This window comes from Arctopsyche grandis, chromosome 12 (genome assembly GCF_051622035.1).
Source record: "Arctopsyche grandis isolate Sample6627 chromosome 12, ASM5162203v2, whole genome shotgun sequence".
Lineage (NCBI taxonomy): Eukaryota > Metazoa > Arthropoda > Insecta > Trichoptera > Hydropsychidae > Arctopsyche > Arctopsyche grandis.
In genome coordinates, this window is record NC_135366.1 from 17,669,925 (window position 1) to 17,688,453 (window position 18,529).

The 18,529-nt window shown below is 34.9% G+C and overlaps 4 protein-coding genes and 1 long non-coding RNA gene across 7 annotated transcripts in view; 2 read left to right on the forward strand and 3 right to left on the reverse strand.

The window, feature by feature from the left end:
* Positions 1–2,247: 2,247 nt before the first annotated feature.
* Positions 2,248–4,004, reverse strand: Prps (phosphoribosyl pyrophosphate synthetase). Its single transcript, XM_077442810.1, has one exon. It carries the CDS (start codon positions 3,923–3,925, stop codon positions 2,873–2,875), a length of 1,053 nt encoding a protein of 350 aa, XP_077298936.1. The 5' UTR covers positions 3,926–4,004; the 3' UTR covers positions 2,248–2,872.
* Positions 4,005–6,834: 2,830 nt separating this feature from the next.
* On the forward strand, positions 6,835–8,026 carry RpL36 (ribosomal protein L36). The gene is made up of 2 exons (XM_077442749.1): positions 6,835–7,187; positions 7,761–8,026. Exons 1-2 carry the CDS (start codon positions 6,990–6,992, stop codon positions 7,986–7,988), a joined length of 426 nt encoding a protein of 141 aa, XP_077298875.1. The 5' UTR covers positions 6,835–6,989; the 3' UTR covers positions 7,989–8,026.
* Positions 8,027–8,468: 442 nt separating this feature from the next.
* LOC143920060 (mitochondrial import inner membrane translocase subunit Tim29) lies at positions 8,469–10,272 on the reverse strand. The gene has a single exon (XM_077442750.1). It carries the CDS (start codon positions 10,260–10,262, stop codon positions 9,654–9,656), a length of 609 nt encoding a protein of 202 aa, XP_077298876.1. The 5' UTR covers positions 10,263–10,272; the 3' UTR covers positions 8,469–9,653.
* Positions 10,273–11,514: 1,242 nt separating this feature from the next.
* Positions 11,515–14,180, reverse strand: LOC143920174 (uncharacterized). Of its 3 annotated transcripts, none has more exons than XR_013261313.1 (3): positions 14,010–14,180; positions 12,081–12,177; positions 11,515–11,678 (listed from the first exon to the last, which is right to left on the reverse strand). It is a non-coding gene; the product is annotated as an uncharacterized LOC143920174 (long non-coding RNA). The 3 variants fall into 3 exon arrangements; XR_013261312.1 differs by having other exon boundaries at positions 12,054–12,177; XR_013261311.1 differs by having other exon boundaries at positions 12,009–12,177.
* A 1,992-nt stretch (positions 14,181–16,172) lies between these two features.
* The window catches only part of LOC143920098 (elongation factor-like GTPase 1), a 111,770-nt gene continuing 109,413 nt past the window's right edge, over positions 16,173–18,529 (forward strand). The window contains exons 1-6 of the mRNA XM_077442809.1: positions 16,173–16,286; positions 16,421–16,784; positions 16,885–17,118; positions 17,194–17,380; positions 17,472–18,333; positions 18,418–18,491. Of these exons, the coding sequence (XP_077298935.1) occupies positions 16,437–16,784; positions 16,885–17,118; positions 17,194–17,380; positions 17,472–18,333; positions 18,418–18,491 (1,705 nt within the window). The 5' untranslated portion in view covers positions 16,173–16,286; positions 16,421–16,436. The remainder of the gene's footprint in view (positions 16,287–16,420; positions 16,785–16,884; positions 17,119–17,193; positions 17,381–17,471; positions 18,334–18,417; positions 18,492–18,529) is intronic.

Genomic DNA, 18,529 nt, shown 5'->3' on the forward strand with positions numbered 1-18,529 from the left:
CTACATAACATTATACATAATAATTAAAATTCGCATTCGGCGTTTAAAAACGTAATTCAAACTAATAAGCTTATATGACAATAAATTAATAATATAATTGAATGTACGTCGTATTTTTGAAAAAATGGCCGCCACCTTGCAAATTTCCTGGATCCGCCACTGCCCCGAAAGATTATTCTAGAGAACTTAGCTCATACATACGTGAATTATAATAAAACATTAAAAAAATAAAATTATTGTCATATGCTGATACTGATTATACAACAGTAGACTAAAAATGTAACGAAAACGAAATAACTAATTATGATTACCGGTTAAAATCAGCATTATTTACATATAATATCGGATATGATATTTTATTTTACAAAATGTTGAAGGATTGGATAAAAATAATTAATAATATTGAACATATCGCGTCGGGCCAAATATCTTTATCTGGACGTAAGTATGTAAATGTAAACTGACCAATAAACAATGGATGTATAACTAAAATTTGTATTAAAAACACACCAGAAAGACAAGCGTTTTCACTCACTTTAGCTTTAATAAACAAAACTCAATTGACTGTAACTCAATAGATCAGTTAAATAGGTAACTATCTACTGTAGACTAGACCTTTTGTTATAGTCAATTTTTAATCGAAAAACACGTGACCATATAACAGATTTATAGACATGTTCAACTGCATATGTTTGTACTTAAACAAATGATTGTACATTCATATTATTGTAAAATTCAATTTTTAATCAGGTAATGTGTGTACATACATGTTTAATTTTGGATCATTGATATATTTATGTATGATGTACATGCAATTTCATATAGTATATAAATATATGTATGTACTTTCACCTCTATCACATACTAATATGTATCATGTATTTTCTTAAAAAAAAAAGCAAGCGAAATCTACATAATTGATTCATAACCACACTAACAATTTCAATTCTTCAATTGATACAAAGTGAGCGATGGTTGACTCCCCAATTTAATTTAATTGATATTAATTCAAATTTATCATTTAGACATCATCTGCATTGAAGGTTTTTCTACAACACACAACACATATAATCACACAAAAAGTGGTAAGACAACAGTTCCAATGAACTACAATTGAGATTTGTTTACACATTTATATTTGAATATTTATAACTTTTCACCTTTAAAGCAGCAATGCAAGCAAATAGTCTGATAAACAAATGACGTTGAAATTTTATAAACAGAGGTAATGCGTCTTATCTGTTGGATGAAAATTATAATAATAAATAATAATGTCAGGGAGTCAATGAGCCTCATCGATTATTTAATGCAGTGTACAGCAAAATTATTGCTCAACGAGTCTTATCTACATAATATGTAGAAGCTATCATAGAAAACGTTTATTTTGAACTCAGTCATAAACCTTGAAAAAAAAAAAACCAATCTAAAATCTTTTTATTGATGTATTACGTTATATACATACATGTGTATAGTAAATTAGGTCACATTTTACTAACAACGTCAACGCAAGCAATAGCAATCAATATGGTTTGTGTATTGATTCAACAATTGTGAGTTTCAGTTGGATACAAGTGTAATATTATGATTGAAAATAAAGATGCATTCTTAAGTTTTTTTTAGAAATATTTTAATTTCTTCAATTTCATACATACACGCATGTAATATGTACATATATAATTTTTTCTTTTGTAACTAATAGATAAAATCACTTTTATTGACTATAAAATTTATTTTCAACAACTTATCTATGAATGGTTGCGTTATCGCACAAACGTTCGATTATTATAAAATTATTCACCTGTAAAAATACATTTATAAAATACAAAATCTTATGTAAAAATCCATTTTGAAAAGAGGGGAAATAAATTTTAAAGTATATAAAAACTAGTACATTTAAAAAAAAATTAATTAACATATGCAAGACATTTTTAAGTCAAAAATAGGCACCAATTTTGAAAATTGAGAATGAATATCATAAATGGAACGTATGTTTAAAGCTGCTATGGCACTATAGTAGCATAGTACACTATTGAAGAATTAAAATTAATTTAACGAATTCCTTAGTTGTTTAATAAAAAAAAAAACAAACGGTAGTTTTAAGTCATAAAAAACAATTAACCGATTGTCTTACACATAAAAACAATAATTCATATAAAGTTTCAGAGATTATAAAATGAGATTTTCCTGTAGGATTCAGAAAATGTTGAACTCGAACAGACACTACATCATGGTAAGCTCATAATATATCGTAAGCGTTTGAAATATGAGTCAAGGTGATCATTCACATGCAAACGTCCAGCAGGTGAATCCGAGAAAAACTGAGAGTGAGCTCTCAAAGCACCAAAGTAGTATAAATGCAGCTGATACTGAAAAATATGTATATAACTCAGAGTCAATTTAAAACAAGTTCAACTCGTTAAAATTAGTGAAAGTATAATAATATATGCAAAACAAATTGCTATAATACTTTCCATTTTATTGTTTTGGATTGATGATTTAAAATAAAGACTGGGAGTTATAGAATGTTCTGTTCAAGTTACAGAAGCTGCTTTAATTTTTATTCATTCGTATACATATATTTTTATATATAACACGATATAATTTCATAATGTAAAAATAAGAAAAAAAACTAAATGCACCTTCAATAGGTTACATGACGTCGTTATGTATTGGCAAGTGAGTATTTGTTTACTCTACCACATTCGTCTAGAAGAAATTGCAAAAAATTTTTTTTCAACAAATCAAGTAATTTATTAAAAAAAAGTAAAACATGGGGTTTCTTAAAAGTAGAGGAATTCTTCGAAGCCTTAAAAAAAGTGCTTCTAATATAAAAAAATAGAATCGAGAAACGTCGTCGGACGCCGAAGAGTATTTAATACGGGACGTTGGAAAATAGATACGACACCGACTCCCCGTTATGTGTCCGTCTGACGGCTTCGGAAAACATCATAGAGACGTCGATACACTGGATCTTGGGGCAATCCTTCATGTGCTTGTCCTGAGGGATAGTGTTGGTGACGACGACCGCCTCGAAGCAAGCGTTGTTGATGCGAGAGATGGCCGGCCCCGAGAAGATGCCGTGCGTGAGGATGGCGTAGACCTTAGTGGCTCCGGCCTCGAGCAGCTTCTCAGCAGCGTGGCAGATGGTGCCACAAGTGTCGGCCATGTCGTCCACGAGAATCGCCACGCGGTCTTTGACGTCGCCCACGAGAACCATGGAGGCGACCTCGTTGGCCTTCTTGCGCTCCTTGTGGATGAGCGCGAACTCCACGTTGAGCCGGTCCGCTATGGAAGTGACCCTCTTGGCCCCACCGGCGTCCGGAGACACCACGATGCTGGTGCGCCACTCCGTGATGTTCTCTTTGATCCACTTGAGCACGGCGGGCTCGGCGAACAGGTTATCCACCGGTATGTCGAAGAAGCCTTGGATCTGAGAGGCGTGCAGGTCCATGGTGATGATGTGGTCGGCGCCCGCCACCGACAGCATGTTGGCCACCAGCTTGGCCGAGATGGGCGCGCGGCTCTTGTCCTTCTTGTCCTGGCGCGCGTACGGGAAGCAGGGGATGACGGCCGTGACGCGCGACGCGGACGCGATCTTGCACGCGTTGATCATGATCAGCAGCTCCATGAGGTTGTCGTTGATCTCGCCGCTGCCGCTCTGCACGATGTAGACATCCTCGCCGCGCACCGACTCGCCGATCTCCACGCACGTCTCCAGGTTGCTGAACTTCTTGGTGACGACCTTGCCGAGGTCGATGCCGAGCCTGTCGACGATGCGCTGCGCGAGGTCCGCGTGGGACGTGCCGCTGAACACCTTGATGTTGGGCATGGCGGATGCGGCCGTCGAAGGATGCGGAAGCACGCGAGCGCGCTCCAGACCAGCTCGCAACAGCCCGCGAGCTCGGACCGGCACCCACACCGGCATCAAGACAACACCGCTCACGCGCACGCACACTCGCGCTCGCACTCTTCACACCCGCACCCGCACCCACTACCGCCCCTTCTCATCCGACGGAAAATTCGCTCTCTCCACCGGGAAAATTGCCGCCTTTTTCCGCACTCGCCTTTTCAATTTTCACTTTGCTTTCTTTTTATTTTCGTACTGGAAAAATTCATTGTTTTAAAACAATATTTTTCATTTTTTACGTTGCTGAATACTACCATGACAAACGGGTGTGCAGGATGTGCTTTGTCTAGCATTAGTTGACCGTTCGTATTAATATTAGCAGAACGGTAAACGGACTACTAGTCATATGTGAGTAGATTTAAGAGTATTGGAAGTATGTTAGATGAATTAGGATGGATGAGTATTAGAATTAGTCTAAATATTAGTACATTGTCTTTTGTTTATAAGTTAGATCATAAGTTATTACCTAAGTATTTTGATGATTATATAATAAGGAATAGAGATAAACATAGTTTTTATACTAGCAATAAGGACAAAATAGTTGTAAGTAGAGTAAGAAAGAATAAGACGGCTGGGGGTGTTTTTCATAGGGGTGTGCTCATGTATAATGCCCTCCCTGAGTGCGTCAGGTCTGCTAAAAACATGGATGCATTCCTGCGAGGTGCGAAGAGACACCTCTGTGAGGGACAGTACATATAAGTTAATTATAAATTTTAGAGTTAAGTATAATAATTAAGATGTATTTTTAAATTAGCTTGATAGCTAAAATATATATAAATAAATAAATATGTAAACCAGTCACAGGACAACCGGTCGCGCTAGATCGGTCACACGTGATCACCCGTCACACTAAAACTGGTCACGAGAAAACTGGTTACACCATAAAATCGATCACGAGAAAACTGATTGACCGAATTTAGGGTGTGACCAGTTTTCTCGTGACCAGTTTTGGTGTGACGGGTGATCACGTGTGACCGATCTAGAGCGACCGGTTGTCTTGTGACCGGTTCACATTTGACTAGTAATCACTAGTCATCGGAGCCTGAGGGGGCCGTGTATTGTTCAATTATTGTAAATGCATTGTTAAAGGTTTGCCGAACCTTTTTTACAAAGGATTTACAACAATGGAACAATGAGCGGTACCTTGGCTATCCTACCTCTAGTAATTACCGAACCTAGCAGACAGCAGTGGCGGATTAAGTAAATAGTTACGTTTACACTACCGATATCTACACCCGATACACCCGATATTTAGGAATTTTTCCATATCCAGTTCCTATATTGCAACCTGTGGTTGCTATTTAGGAACTGGTTATGGAAAAATTCTTAAATATCGGGTGTAGATATCGGTAGTGTAAACGTAACCAATGAGGGGCCCCAGGCCAAGGACGGATCCAGGATTTTTATGGGGGTGGGGGGGCGATACAAAAAATGCAATTAAAATACAATGAACACACAATAAAAATATAAAAATAAAAATTTATATGAAAAACAATGTATCGATTCACTTTTTGATACTATTGAGAATCCGTCTCTGTCCTTGTCGCTCTTATGTTTTATCTAGGAAATACCCAGGCTGCACCTGACACCTCACAAATAACAACTGTTTGCAGTTTGGTGCATTGATTGTCCAGCTGTAGGCAGTGTTATCTCCCTAATGGTTTCCATGGGTTTCCGGAAACTCGTTATTTAATATAAAAATTCATAAAAATTTTGTCGAAAATTATACAAATCTTGAAAATTGAATGAACTTTTATGTAATAGTACCTCGAAAGAAATTATAAATGTAGGTATATATTTTTTCAAAATATGTAAATTTTTTGAACCCGTTGTTCCAAAATTGGGGTGACACCACTGGCTGTAGGTAACAAAAAGGGTAAACGAGCTAGATCCCAAATGTGAGCTACCAGGATAACCGCTGCTATAAAAATCGCTCGCGCAGTTCTCCTGTCGCACGAAAATTCGTTGCACAGGAAAATTGCCGTACGAAAAACTGCTAAAATATTGTTCAACAAATGCTTTTTTATACGAGATTTGGGCAGTTTTCTATACGGCAATGCGACGAATTTGGTAATTGGACTATTTGTCACATTGGGGTGGTCACAAAGACAATTTTTGCCATGAAAATCGCGAATACACAATATTTGGCACTCAAGTTCTCGTTACTATGATAGTTATCGTTAGTATGATCGACTTTTCGGCTGCCAGATGTTCCGTTATAGAGATTTTAGTGACTTTGTGACGAGTAATTTGTGACCAGTAATCACCGAACCGACGAATTTATGTGCGATAGGAGATTCGCGTGAGCGATTTTCGTAGCGGTAGTTATCCTGGTAGCGATTCACATTTGGGATATAACCCGTTTACCATAATGAACATAGGGTGAAAATATAAAAATTAAAATTAATATTAAAAATAATATATCGATTCTCTTTTTTAATATTATTAAGAATCCGTCTCCGTCCTTGTCGCTATTACTTCCTAGAATCTACATAGGAATCATCCAGGTTGTACCTGACAAATCGCAGCTGTTTGGCGCATTGACTGTTAGCAATCATTTTGTACGCTGCGACAAAAATATTTTAAATCAATAAACAATTTTCAAACGGCCATGAAATTTAGGGGGGGGGAGGGCGATTGCTTCCATTGCCATCCTCTGGATCTGTTCTTCAATATTGAACAAGGGCATAAAGAATACTCAGTATTGTCACAGTGATCTTATTTTTACATACCTCTTTTTATTTACTTATAACACAATGAAAAAATAATTGTTCTTGAAAAGGAAACAATATTGTATTAGGTCTATTAAATAGTTTTGATTTTTACTCATTTGAAACCTTTATATGCAGTTTCTAAAACTTAAGCATCAAAAGTAGCCAACTGAAGTTGAATATAGATTGTATAGGGGTAGATAGTGGTGCGTTGGTGTAGTTGTGTTTTGGTGTTGGCCGAGAAAGGTGCGGTTAAGGTCTTTTCGCGCGTGTCCAGCCGGTGTGGTCGGCTGTCAGCGGATCTCTCGAATCCGCGGAATCCATCGGATCCGGTGTGCGCTTCGCGTCGCCGTTGACCAAAACTCGATAAGATGGCTGGCGATCTGGGTGAGAAGGGCGAGACGGCCGCGGCCGGAGCCGGTGGGGCCGCCGCGCCCGCCAAGAAGAGGAGCACCATTCAGTTGGCGGTGGGGCTCAAACGGGGCCATCGCACCACCAAGATCGCCGCTGGCAGCAAGTCTTCCGACAATGCCAAGAATGTCAAGATCAGGCCGTCCCGCAGGAAGGGGGTAACAAACAGATTGCTTCTCTAACATAACCTCTAACGTAACTCACGTTTGCGATTCATCAGATTTGACAGATTTGACATTTTTAACTCCGACCGTGTCGATAACGACCATGTCTACGTCTCCAGTTTGCACGTGCATTTTCTAAATATTTGTTGAATCATTTTTTTGGATGATTTACGAGTTGAATAACCCAATATTGAATTATAATTTTACTAGGTGTATTCTGATTGTTGGCTAAATATTCTTTTTACTAATAATGTAATGTTCCACGTTAAATGTAAGTTGCTCAGTATTCAATCTGAATTAAATGAAAATATCTCAAAACAGTATGTGGTCCAACTCATGAAGAATATAAATTAGTTTTAATTGGAATTGTAGATAGTTCATTATAGCCTAATAATTCATCTTCGAAATTATCATATTAATGCTCACCATTAAAATTCTAAATTTTATTTGGTTCTGTTTTCATAGTTGAATTAGTGGATATATTCAAGATTTGTATAACTATAACTAAATATTATATCTGAATACTTTGATTGTTCATGCGATTAATATATTTTTGTGTTTTTACAGATGTTGACCAAGCACTCTAAGTTCGTCAGAGATCTGGTTAGAGAGGTCGTCGGTCATGCTCCATATGAAAAGAGAGCAATGGAATTGCTCAAAGTATCCAGAGATAAGAGGGCTCTGAAGTTCCTCAAGAGGCGTTTGGGTACCCATATTCGTGCCAAGAGGAAGCGAGAAGAACTTTCCAACATTCTTACACAAATGCGTAAAGCTGCCACACATCACCCGAAGTAATTTTGTAAAGATAATAATAATAAAACATTTTATTAATTTATGCTGGTTTTTTTTTCACACATCAATATTACATACAATATTTTGAGTATAAAATGAATCATCAGATAACACAACACTACCTTTTTTATGCATATGTAGTGTAACTAGCAATGTTGCCTGAGGATGGGTTGTTGAATCTTAAGACTAATGGCCACTGACTCATATTTGTATCATGTTGAGTGCACAATGCTTACTGACCGCTTATACATTTATGAATCACGACTGCGCGAACTGTTTCAGTCCGCTGATATATCACGTTTTCGTCATAAACGAATACAAAATTGAATTATCGGTCACAAACGATTGACGAAAACGTGGTACAAAAATATATCAGCAGACTGAAACAGTTCGCGCAGTCGTGAATCGTATGTTTCCGCGGCCAGTAAACGTTGTGCACCCAACATGACACAAATATGGGTCAGCGGCCGTCACAGTGTTGATCAAATGGAAATTTTCATTGGTTTTCATATACATTTAAAGAAGAATATTTGCCGAGTTTCATATCAGCTGGAGGAATATAAAGAAATGGGGCGAGTAGAGTCCTTTTATGATATTGGCATAAAGCTAACAATGGGGAATTTTTGCTAGGAGCTTTTCTGGGGGGGTTTGGGTTAGGCGCACATGGTGGGCTTATAGCTTTTAATACATATATATCATAGATGAGGCATTTCAATTTCCCAGAGAATTGGATCCAACAGTGAGGGGAAGGAAGGCAAAAGTGACGATAAATCTTTTTAGAAGTCGGCTAGCTGGAGAGTGTACTTTTTTTTTTGCACTTCAAAAGGGAGACAAGTTTCAAGAGTCAGGCCCCATCTAAAAATGTTATTATATATCTGCTGTAACACTAATATTTGAAGCTATATATAAACAGTGAAGCCCCGTAAACTTCCACAGCTCTGGGCCTCAGTGTCTCAATAGTGACTAGTGAGGCATAACAAAGAAATTTCATGTTTGTATCCAGTCTTTGTACATACATACATGGTAATTCAAAATTATACAGGTCATTGGAAGTTAAGGTTATTTGAGGTATTAGGTTTTTTTTATATGCGTATAGTATCAAAGGTTTATTAAGGATATGTTATCGAAAACTTATTCATTTATTCTTACGTGGTTTTATTTAATTTGACCATGTGTACGGACAAGCATTCTTGGAATCAAGTTTTGACGTACTTACACTGTCAACTTTCTTGAAATTCTATCAAAGAAAATCCACTTATTCAAAAAAGGAAAAAAAATATTTTTTTAATTAAAACTTATTTGCAATGTAGTTGAATCGTTAGAATTAACAGATGGTATCTTGGAAAATGACATCTAAAATTCAGCGTTCATAAATAAGAACATGCTAATATTGGGTGTTTTTGGTTTCTCTATAACTATTCAGCGTTTATATTAAATAATTCGAAAGATTCATATTCCGTATTGTAAGATGAATCCATACTCGGTTATCACATCAGTTAATCAACATTCAATAATTGCATTATAGTGTGTATATGTCGTGTTTTTCAATAGTCACGGGATAATAAAAAGTGAAACATTGTAACTTAAGAAGTATTTTTATACATTCATATTTAATAACATTTTACAATAAATAATAACTAAATCGGTATAATGTATAATTGTAAACATTCATGGGTTAACATCAAAGTCTTGAAATTTTCTATAAATATTCCACCATCTCCCCATAACACCTACATCAACAATTCGGCCAGGAATGGAGAGGTAGCTAGGCTTCGTGTATTCGCATGTTGCTTTGTAGATGGCACAATCGCTGTCATAATCGTCGATCCATAGGAATGATATCAATCCTAAGTTAAGTCTCCTCAGGGTATTTTGATTATAGCATCTTTCTATAAGTTTGAAATGTTCTACAGTTTTGGGATTACGACAAGCGTCTCCGATTAATATCATGTGACTGGTGTAATTTCGCATGCTCTCTTTGAAATCCGATTCGTCAGGATTTGTTTTTGCTAATTGATACCCTGCGACTAACATGGAGCCGACGAATATGGCTTTCCTCGGACTGTCTTGAATCTCTGTCCTTAAATCCACAACCATACTTTTGTAATCAGCGTGAAGACTCTTCCAGTAAGTGGTCCATTTTTCGAGAAACGTGACCTTGGATTTCTCTGGTAAAATGGGTTTATTTGTGACGGAACTCAAAGTTGAAGCCCTTCTGATTAACATACTGCCCTTGAGTACGCTTGACATTGTTATGCCTAGTTTGACATAAGACATAACCTCTATATTATTTGGTCGGAAATACGAAATATTCCGGCATCTAATATATAATTTCGTGGTTCGGTGATTACTAGTCAAATGTGAACCGGTCGCTCTAGATCGGTCACATGTGATCACCCGTCACACTAAAACTGGTCACGAGAAAACTGGTCACACCCTAAAACTGGTCACGAGAAAACTGGTCACACCCGAAAATTGGTCACGGTTGTCCTGTGACTGGTTTACATATGACTAGTAGTCCGTTTACCGTTCTGCTAATATTAATACGAACGGTCAACTAATGCTAGACAAAGCACATCCTGCACACCTGTTTGTCGTGGTAGTATTCAGCAACGTGAAGAGTAAAAAACATAGAATAGGCCTGTAAAAAATGAAAAAATTTGACTAAAAATATTGTTTTAAAACAATGAATTTTTCCGGTACGAAAATAAAAAGAAAGCGCCTTCCTAGACAATTAATTACAAACAATGCAGGATTTTATTATTACATAAAATGCTGCTGAATTTCCGGAAGCTGAAGAACACGAAATAATAATTAATTAGAGAATTAATCCATTGGGACATACATATATGGATTTAGATTTTGTACATAATTTTTACAAATTATACACATAATAAATACAGAAGATTTGTGTCAAGAGGAAAGATGATTTTTTTCCAATTTTGAGGAAGCATTTCAACAATGATCTGATAAAATTGGCAAACTCTGATAAGAATCGATCGATTTGGAGTTACAAATACCCCCAAATCTAACCAGCAGTATGGCGGATCGAACCCACTGATCACTTGGTGCTAAACATACACGCTACCATTAAGCCACACTGCTGGCTAAATTTATTATTTATTATACTATTAGATTAGCCATGTTTATGCGGTTTATATTATAAATACCGAACTAAGCCGGGTAAACCACTAGTATATGATACATGAAATAAAAGGTTCGGTGATTATTCCGCAAAAAGCGATCTCACGCACGTCACTTAAATTTCGATCACGGAACATCTGGCACCTAAAAACTCCATCAATCGAAAGCCATTCACGCGAAATATTGTACTAAAGAGAATTCGAGTGCCAGATATTCCGTATTCCCGATTTTTGTGGCAACGATTGTCGTGCACGAGATCGCAATTTGCGCAATAATCCGTTTACCGAAAAAAAAAAAAAAAATTATATTTCTCCCAAAATAGCATCAATTTTTAATGTTATAAAATAAATTGCAATAAAAAATAATTTCAAATTCTATACGAGTTTATTTGACTTGCATATCTACATTAACAAATATACAACTTCATTAAAAATTTGCGAATAATTATGTTTAAGATTTAATAATGAATATTCTTTGACAAAATACAATATCTAAGTCCGAGTGCATCTTCATCATTTGTTACAATCTGTTGCCATTGTTGATGTTATTCTGAAACAAAAATAAAGGAACGATTAAACTATTCAACAATTTTCAATTAAAAAAAGTAAAAAAAATATATATATTTAAATTTGTTTCCTTTACTTTTTTAAAGCATACAAAGTTATCATAAACGAACTAAATCGATATAGCGATTTCGTGTCCGTGTGTGCGCAAATAAGTGCAGTTCTGAGTTGTATAGTAACGGAAAGCTACATTGCTTCCACATATTTTCATACAAATTGATTTGTATCGTAAAGTATTATAAAAATCCTAAATATAATCACTGTTTATAAGTGAGTTGATGCTTTTGCTCTTTTTTTTTGGTTTGAAAATACGCACAAATGATTGGACACACGTGTCGCACAATGAGTTTTACAAATTAACCCTTTTTAGTAGGCATGGAACCGCCACCTTTGGCTTCGCGACGTTTTCTACCCATTGGTGGAGCTGGCATCTTGCTCTTCATTGACTCCATGTCAGGCATATCGGGAGGCGCCTGACGAGCTACCTATAAATAAATAGATAAAAATGTCGTCAATACATACATACATATGTAACACTTGAAACACTAGTAAGGATATATTTGTTAATATGATCAAAAATACAAATAAAAATTTGCATCAATACACTAGTAAATCGATTTACACGGTTTTTTTTAATCAACCATGGTCTTGAAAAGTCGTCATTTTCAATGTATCTATGTTTTAAATTCATTTCATAAGTCTCTTGAGCTCTTCGTTGGAGTTAGCTGGGTGAATTAACAGAACACGGTCAATTTAACGTGGCTTCTATCCTGAAATCGAAGGCAAATCTAACAGTAATTCCGAATGAACCAGATTTATTAGCTGCCATGAATGTGATGAAAGTTGTCCAATTATGTACTTAGTAGAAATTATGTCATAACTTTCTTACACAGTATTTTATTTTTGATTTTTTAACTTATTATTTAAATGACTACTTCTTGGAAAATTTAAGTACCATTTATGCAAATGTACTATAAGTAAAATTCTTTAATATGTATTATGATTTCCAAAAATAGACGAGCTTTGCTAAATATCCACTGTCACGGAATTTCGAATAAAAACGTATCGAGTATGATACTCGATTTAAAACAAATACATACAAATAGTAACTTGAAAAAAGACCCGACTCCGATTTTAATCCCGACTCTTGATGGTGTAGTAAAGTCGGCTCTGACCCTGGTTCCTATTCCGATTCTTAACTTGAACGAATTCGATTTTAAAAGTATCGCATAATTTTTATTCTTATAAGTACCAATAGATCAAGTAAATGTTGTTATTTTATTTCTTGAGTTTTTCTATGCGTGTTTCAATATGCTTAAGATTATTTTCAGATACTACAGTTTTGATTTCACCTACCAATGTGATAAATAGGCTAATTGTCAAATATTTAGATTTGTAGTATTCGGTATAGATGATTCACTCTCGCCGTAAACCTATGAAGCATTCGTTATTTATACAATATGTATATATTTATTTATTGAAAAATCAACAGACAACAGATGTAGAAATGCATAAAAATAAAAAATAAACGTAACAAAATAATGAGCCCAATTATAGATTTTCACAAATTACATAAAATGGTACATAGAGACAAACAAATGAAAAAGAAAAGAATAAAAACTAAAACATGACTAAATAGAACAGTGCATAACTAAACATAAAGTGATATAGTATTGGATAAAGATTATATAATAGAAATATAAATGGATCAATCAATTAAAACTCTCCCGATGGCAGTCCTGAATTGATGCAAGGAAATACCGAATAGATCAATGTAATTCAGGTCCCCGTTAAACATACATAGGATAAACACGCTGTCGGCTGTAGACAGGAATATTTTAGGGAATTGTTTTTGAGAGGATTAAGTGTAACCTAGCTGGGATCTTGAAACCAACCTTACTCAGTAAATCGGGACAATCAAGGAAACCAATTAGGAGCTTAAAAAGCAATGTAGCATCAGTGATTTGTCGCCTGGCAGAAAGATTGTTAAAGGATAGGAGTTTTAAAATATCGGGAACAGTAGTATGGGCGTAGATGGGAAAACGGTAGCGTAAGGATTTGATAAATTTTAGTTGGACTTTTTCAATACAGTTACATAATATGGGATATATAAAAAGGTGACCAATATATGAACATTATTGAGTAACATAAATGTTTAAAGAAAAAAATAGTTTTATTTCTGCGTCTCCGAGCCCACAAAAAAAGTCTATGAATCCATAAAGCTGACTCCGACTTTACAGTCTTGTCAAATACATTAAAGTGTGTGATACAAGAAGTAGTAAGTGTGATGAAAAAAACGACAGATTATAAAACTTACCCGATTGAGGGATTCAAGATTTGAAGATTCCACAGGAGCTGCATAGCCAGTCTGAACGAAACAAGCGATCAATACGATGACGGCGAAAAACAAAACTGAAAGTTTCATCGTGAGTTAGTAAAGCGATGTTACTCTTTTAGCTGAAGCAACACGTTGAATGTTCCTGCTACTGTCGAGTTTACAGTTTTTATAATGAAATTCATGGTTGGCTTTGCGTGATGTTACGATTGTGTGTTGCGACTCATTTTTTTTATCCGATCGCGTGGACTTCCTGCGATCGAGGACTAGATAAGGATGCATAATAAAGATTACTATGAAAAATATCGTGTGTGAAAAATATAATAGATTCTGTTTCAATTGCGATAATCATATATATGTATGGACATATACATCGAGGCATTTTAAAAAAAATGACACGATAAAAATAATTACATCCATTAGATGCATTTGTTTGAACAATGCAATGTCAATGATGATAAAGATAAAACACACAAAATGGAACAACTCCCCAAAGGATATAATGAATATAGTTATTTTTTTTATTCTTAAAATTATACGGATTTTTTGGTTCAATTCATGAAAAAATACTAGGCTCTATCATCATCATCATCATATTTATCTTTCACCATTTGGCACTTAATGAAGGTCTTCAATATCTGTGAAGGTATATCAAATTTCATTCCAGAACTAGCGCAAGTCTTATTGATTAGATTCCACATGTTTTATGTAATCCATTGGAATAGTTTATTTGACCTTCCTCGTGTTAAATTGCGTCTGCTTGGATTCCATCTACTGCAGATAAAATTAATGCCATAGTTTTTCTATAAATAGCACTGCGAATATCTATATTTGATGTCTTTTTTCATTGTTAGATAAAACAGCATTTAATTTTCCAGTAAGTATTATATCTAATATGTAATTTCGAAAGCGACTTTGTATATATATACATATGTATGTAAGTATTTTTGGTTGAGAACGTCGAAAACAAGTCAAAGTTTCTATGACGACGATTTGATTGGTTGAATATTATTTTTTTTCGATTCAAATAAATTTAATAAAAAAACGAATGAATATTTACTATTAGATTCGTCATGTTTAAGCTGTTTATATTACAAATACTGAGCGTAGCCGGGTAAAAAAACTAGTGTATAATAAATGTTAAGTTGATAAGGTTATCAAAATTAATTGTTATTATCATATATAAGAATAAATTTTACACATATATATATATATATATATACATATGTACATATATACCTGGAAGGCCTCACAGGTAAACCCCAATGAGCCTTCCTTGCCAATTACAAACAATGCAGCATTTTTATTACATAAGTTGCTGAATTACGAGACAATGAAAACTCGAAATTAACGAGACATCTATGAATTTTAACTTGTACATAAATTTTATTGTACATTAATCATACTCAAATAGTGGTGACATAGTAGGTAGGAAGGTTTTTGGCAGAGAAATTGGCAAACTCTGATAGGAAACGATCGACCTGGAGTCACAAATATCCAAGTCTGACTAGCCGGTGGCCGTCACTGCAAGGAATGTCGAAAAATGGAAAAAAAATAAATCGATTCGTCGATTCGTCGTTAGCATAGGACAGGGTTAGAGATTTGAAAGATCTTTAACATGTGGCAGAGTGCCAGGGTTACATTGTGATGAAACAGATAGATAACCCTGACCTACGTTAACGACGAGTCGATTTTAATTTTTTCCATCTTTCGATTTTCCATCGAGTCACTTTCCTTGCAGTGACCCAGACCCCTGACTAACAGCATTACAGATAATATTCTTTTCAATTGAGTCAACTCACGGAATCGAATCCGGTGACCTTTCGGTGCTAGGCAAAAGCCCAACCACCGAGCCATGCTGCTGGCTATATAAAAATTACTGGCTAAATAAAAATTACACAAAATAACAATATGTAAATTTGACCAAATCCAAATTATTTTATGAGATTTTCTACTACAGCGTGTTAGCATAGTCCATGTGGCTCTGAAATAAAAAAAATCAGAAAAAAAATATGATTTAAATTCCCATATATTTTAGAATACTATTAAATTTAAAAACGGTTGAATTTTATTATTTTAGAAGAAAAATAAATACAATATTAGATATTAAATGCGCAATGTGTCAAAAAGTCTTACACAATAGTTATAGTATTTGGACCAAATTGATGCAATGTGGTTTTGACGTCCACGCTTGTCAGTTCATTTTTGACATTTGTCGTGAAAGTTTGACATTTTTAGTTGTTTAATATTTTATATTACGTGAGTTTTATATTTTCTATTTCATATTTAAATTGATTATAAACTTAATTTTGTGAAGTATTAAAAAAATATGTTACGATCGATTGTGAAATATTTCAGTTAGTCACACTCGCTATTTTTTTTTATTGTTCTAGTTTAAAATAAATCGCAATGCATTTGGTACCTGCTAGTAAATTAGGGGAGTTGCAGAAATTTGTGGAAAACATCAGAAATATTTGTATATTGGCTCATGTTGATCATGGCAAAACAACGCTAGCTGATTCCCTTGTAGCCAGCAATGGTATAATTTCGCAAAGGGCTGTAGGTAGTCTTAGATATTTGGATAGTCGACCAGATGAACAGAAACGTGGCATTACAATGAAGAGTAGCAGCATATCTCTATTACATTGCATATTAAGTTCTGAATATTTGATCAATCTCATTGATTCTCCTGGTCACGTTGACTTTTCAAGTGAAGTTTCGACCGCAGTTAGGCTTTGTGATGGTGCTATCATTGTGGTAATATTTTTTCCACTATTTTAAATTTATTGTACATATTCATACATTCATATATGAGCGATTACTGAATAGATATACATATGTATGCTTTTGTTTATAGGTGGATGTGGTAGAAGGCGTATGCCCTCAAACTAGACTTGCGTTAAAGCAAGCATACTCTGAGAATATAAGACCGGTGCTCGTGTTAAATAAAATTGATAGACTTATTTTGGAGATGCAATTGACGCCTATTGATGCACATGTTCATTTAACGCAGATATTGGAACAAGTTAATGCTGTTTTAGGCGAATGTTTTGCTTCTGATGTGTTTGAAAAAGAGGAGATAATTGATATGGTATAATTATTTTAAAGGAACTACATGTCATATATTGTATTTATTTGAGTCGCACAATATTATTTTAAATTATAGGAAAAAGTGGAGAAAAATGACAGCATTTTAAAAGAAGGTATTTATAATTGGACTTCAGCTTTGGATGATGCTGACGATTCCCATTTGTATTTTACTCCGGAGTCTGGAAATGTAGTATTTGCGAGTGCAGTTGATGGTTGGGGGTTTGCGATTTCCACTTTTGCCAAACTTTTTTCGGAAAAATTGGGTTAGAAATATGTATAATTACGTATATTTAATACTTGAATCGGTGTATATTTTCTGAATGTTTTAAAATTTTGTTCATGGAATATTTTCAGGAGTTAAGGAAGAGTTATTGCAAAAAGTTTTATGGGGGGATTTTTATTTTGATTCAAAAACGAAAAGATTTATGAAAGGAGCTCAAGAAAAAGCCAAGAAACCCGTATTTGTACAATTGATTTTAGAAAATTTATGGTCTATGTATGAAACCATAATAGTCAGGAAAGACAAGGATAAAGTAGAGCCCATGACAAAGAAACTGGGTATTAATTTGGCTCCCCGTGATTTACGTCACAAAGATATGAAAGTGCAGTTACAAGCAATCATGTCGCAGTGGTTACCATTAGCGTCGAGTGTATTAAATATGGTTTGTCAGAAACTACCTTCTCCGAAAGAAATTTGTGAAGAAAAAGTTGAAAAGTTAATGTGCTATCAGACTGGGCAGTTTGAATACCTAAACCCATCAACAAAAAAATTAAAAAATGACTTTTTAGCATGTAGTAGTGATGAAAATCGTCCTGTAATTGTTTATATATCTAAAATGTTTCCATTTGATCGTAAACATTTGCCTGAAAATAAACCTAAACCTCTGACACCCGAAGAGTTGGCTCGAAGGAAAGAAATTGCCCGACAACGTCATGCTGCAAGGCAAAATCAAGTCGATGAGTCGAATCCGATTGTTTTGGATAGTGCTCTTTTAGATGCGGCATTGACTGAAGCTGAGCTCGAAATAGAAGAAGATGATATTTTTATTGGATTTGCTCGTATATTTAGTGGAACATTGAAAAAAGGCTGTAAATTATATGTCTTGGGTCCAAAACATGATCCAAGAGCTTTTGAAAGCAGTGATGGAAAAGTTGATATTGATAAAAATTTAACTTTAAGCACTTTAAGTAGCAATCAACATATTACTACTTTTGAGTATGTTTGTTTTATTATAATAATAAACTAATATATATTCACTACTTTTTAGTTATATTCAATTTAAATTTATTATTATTTTAGAGTGAGCAAACTCTATCTTTTAATGGGCCGAGAACTCGAAGAGTTGGAAGAAATACCAGCTGGAAATATCTTAGGTAATTTGATTGTCAATATCTTCTCCATCCCCCAGAGA

Coding starts and splice junctions, on each gene's coding strand:
- Prps (XM_077442810.1), bottom strand. CDS start 3,925: ATGCCGGTGTGGGTGCCGGTCCGAGCTCGCGGGCTGTTGCGAGCTGGT.
- LOC143920060 (XM_077442750.1), bottom strand. CDS start 10,262: ATGTCTTATGTCAAACTAGGCATAACAATGTCAAGCGTACTCAAGGGC.
- RpL36 (XM_077442749.1), top strand. CDS start 6,990: ATGGCTGGCGATCTGGGTGAGAAGGGCGAGACGGCCGCGGCCGGAGCC. Junction 7,188..7,760: donor GGCCGTCCCGCAGGAAGGGG/GTAACAAACAGA, acceptor GTGTTTTTACAG/ATGTTGACCAAGCACTCTAA.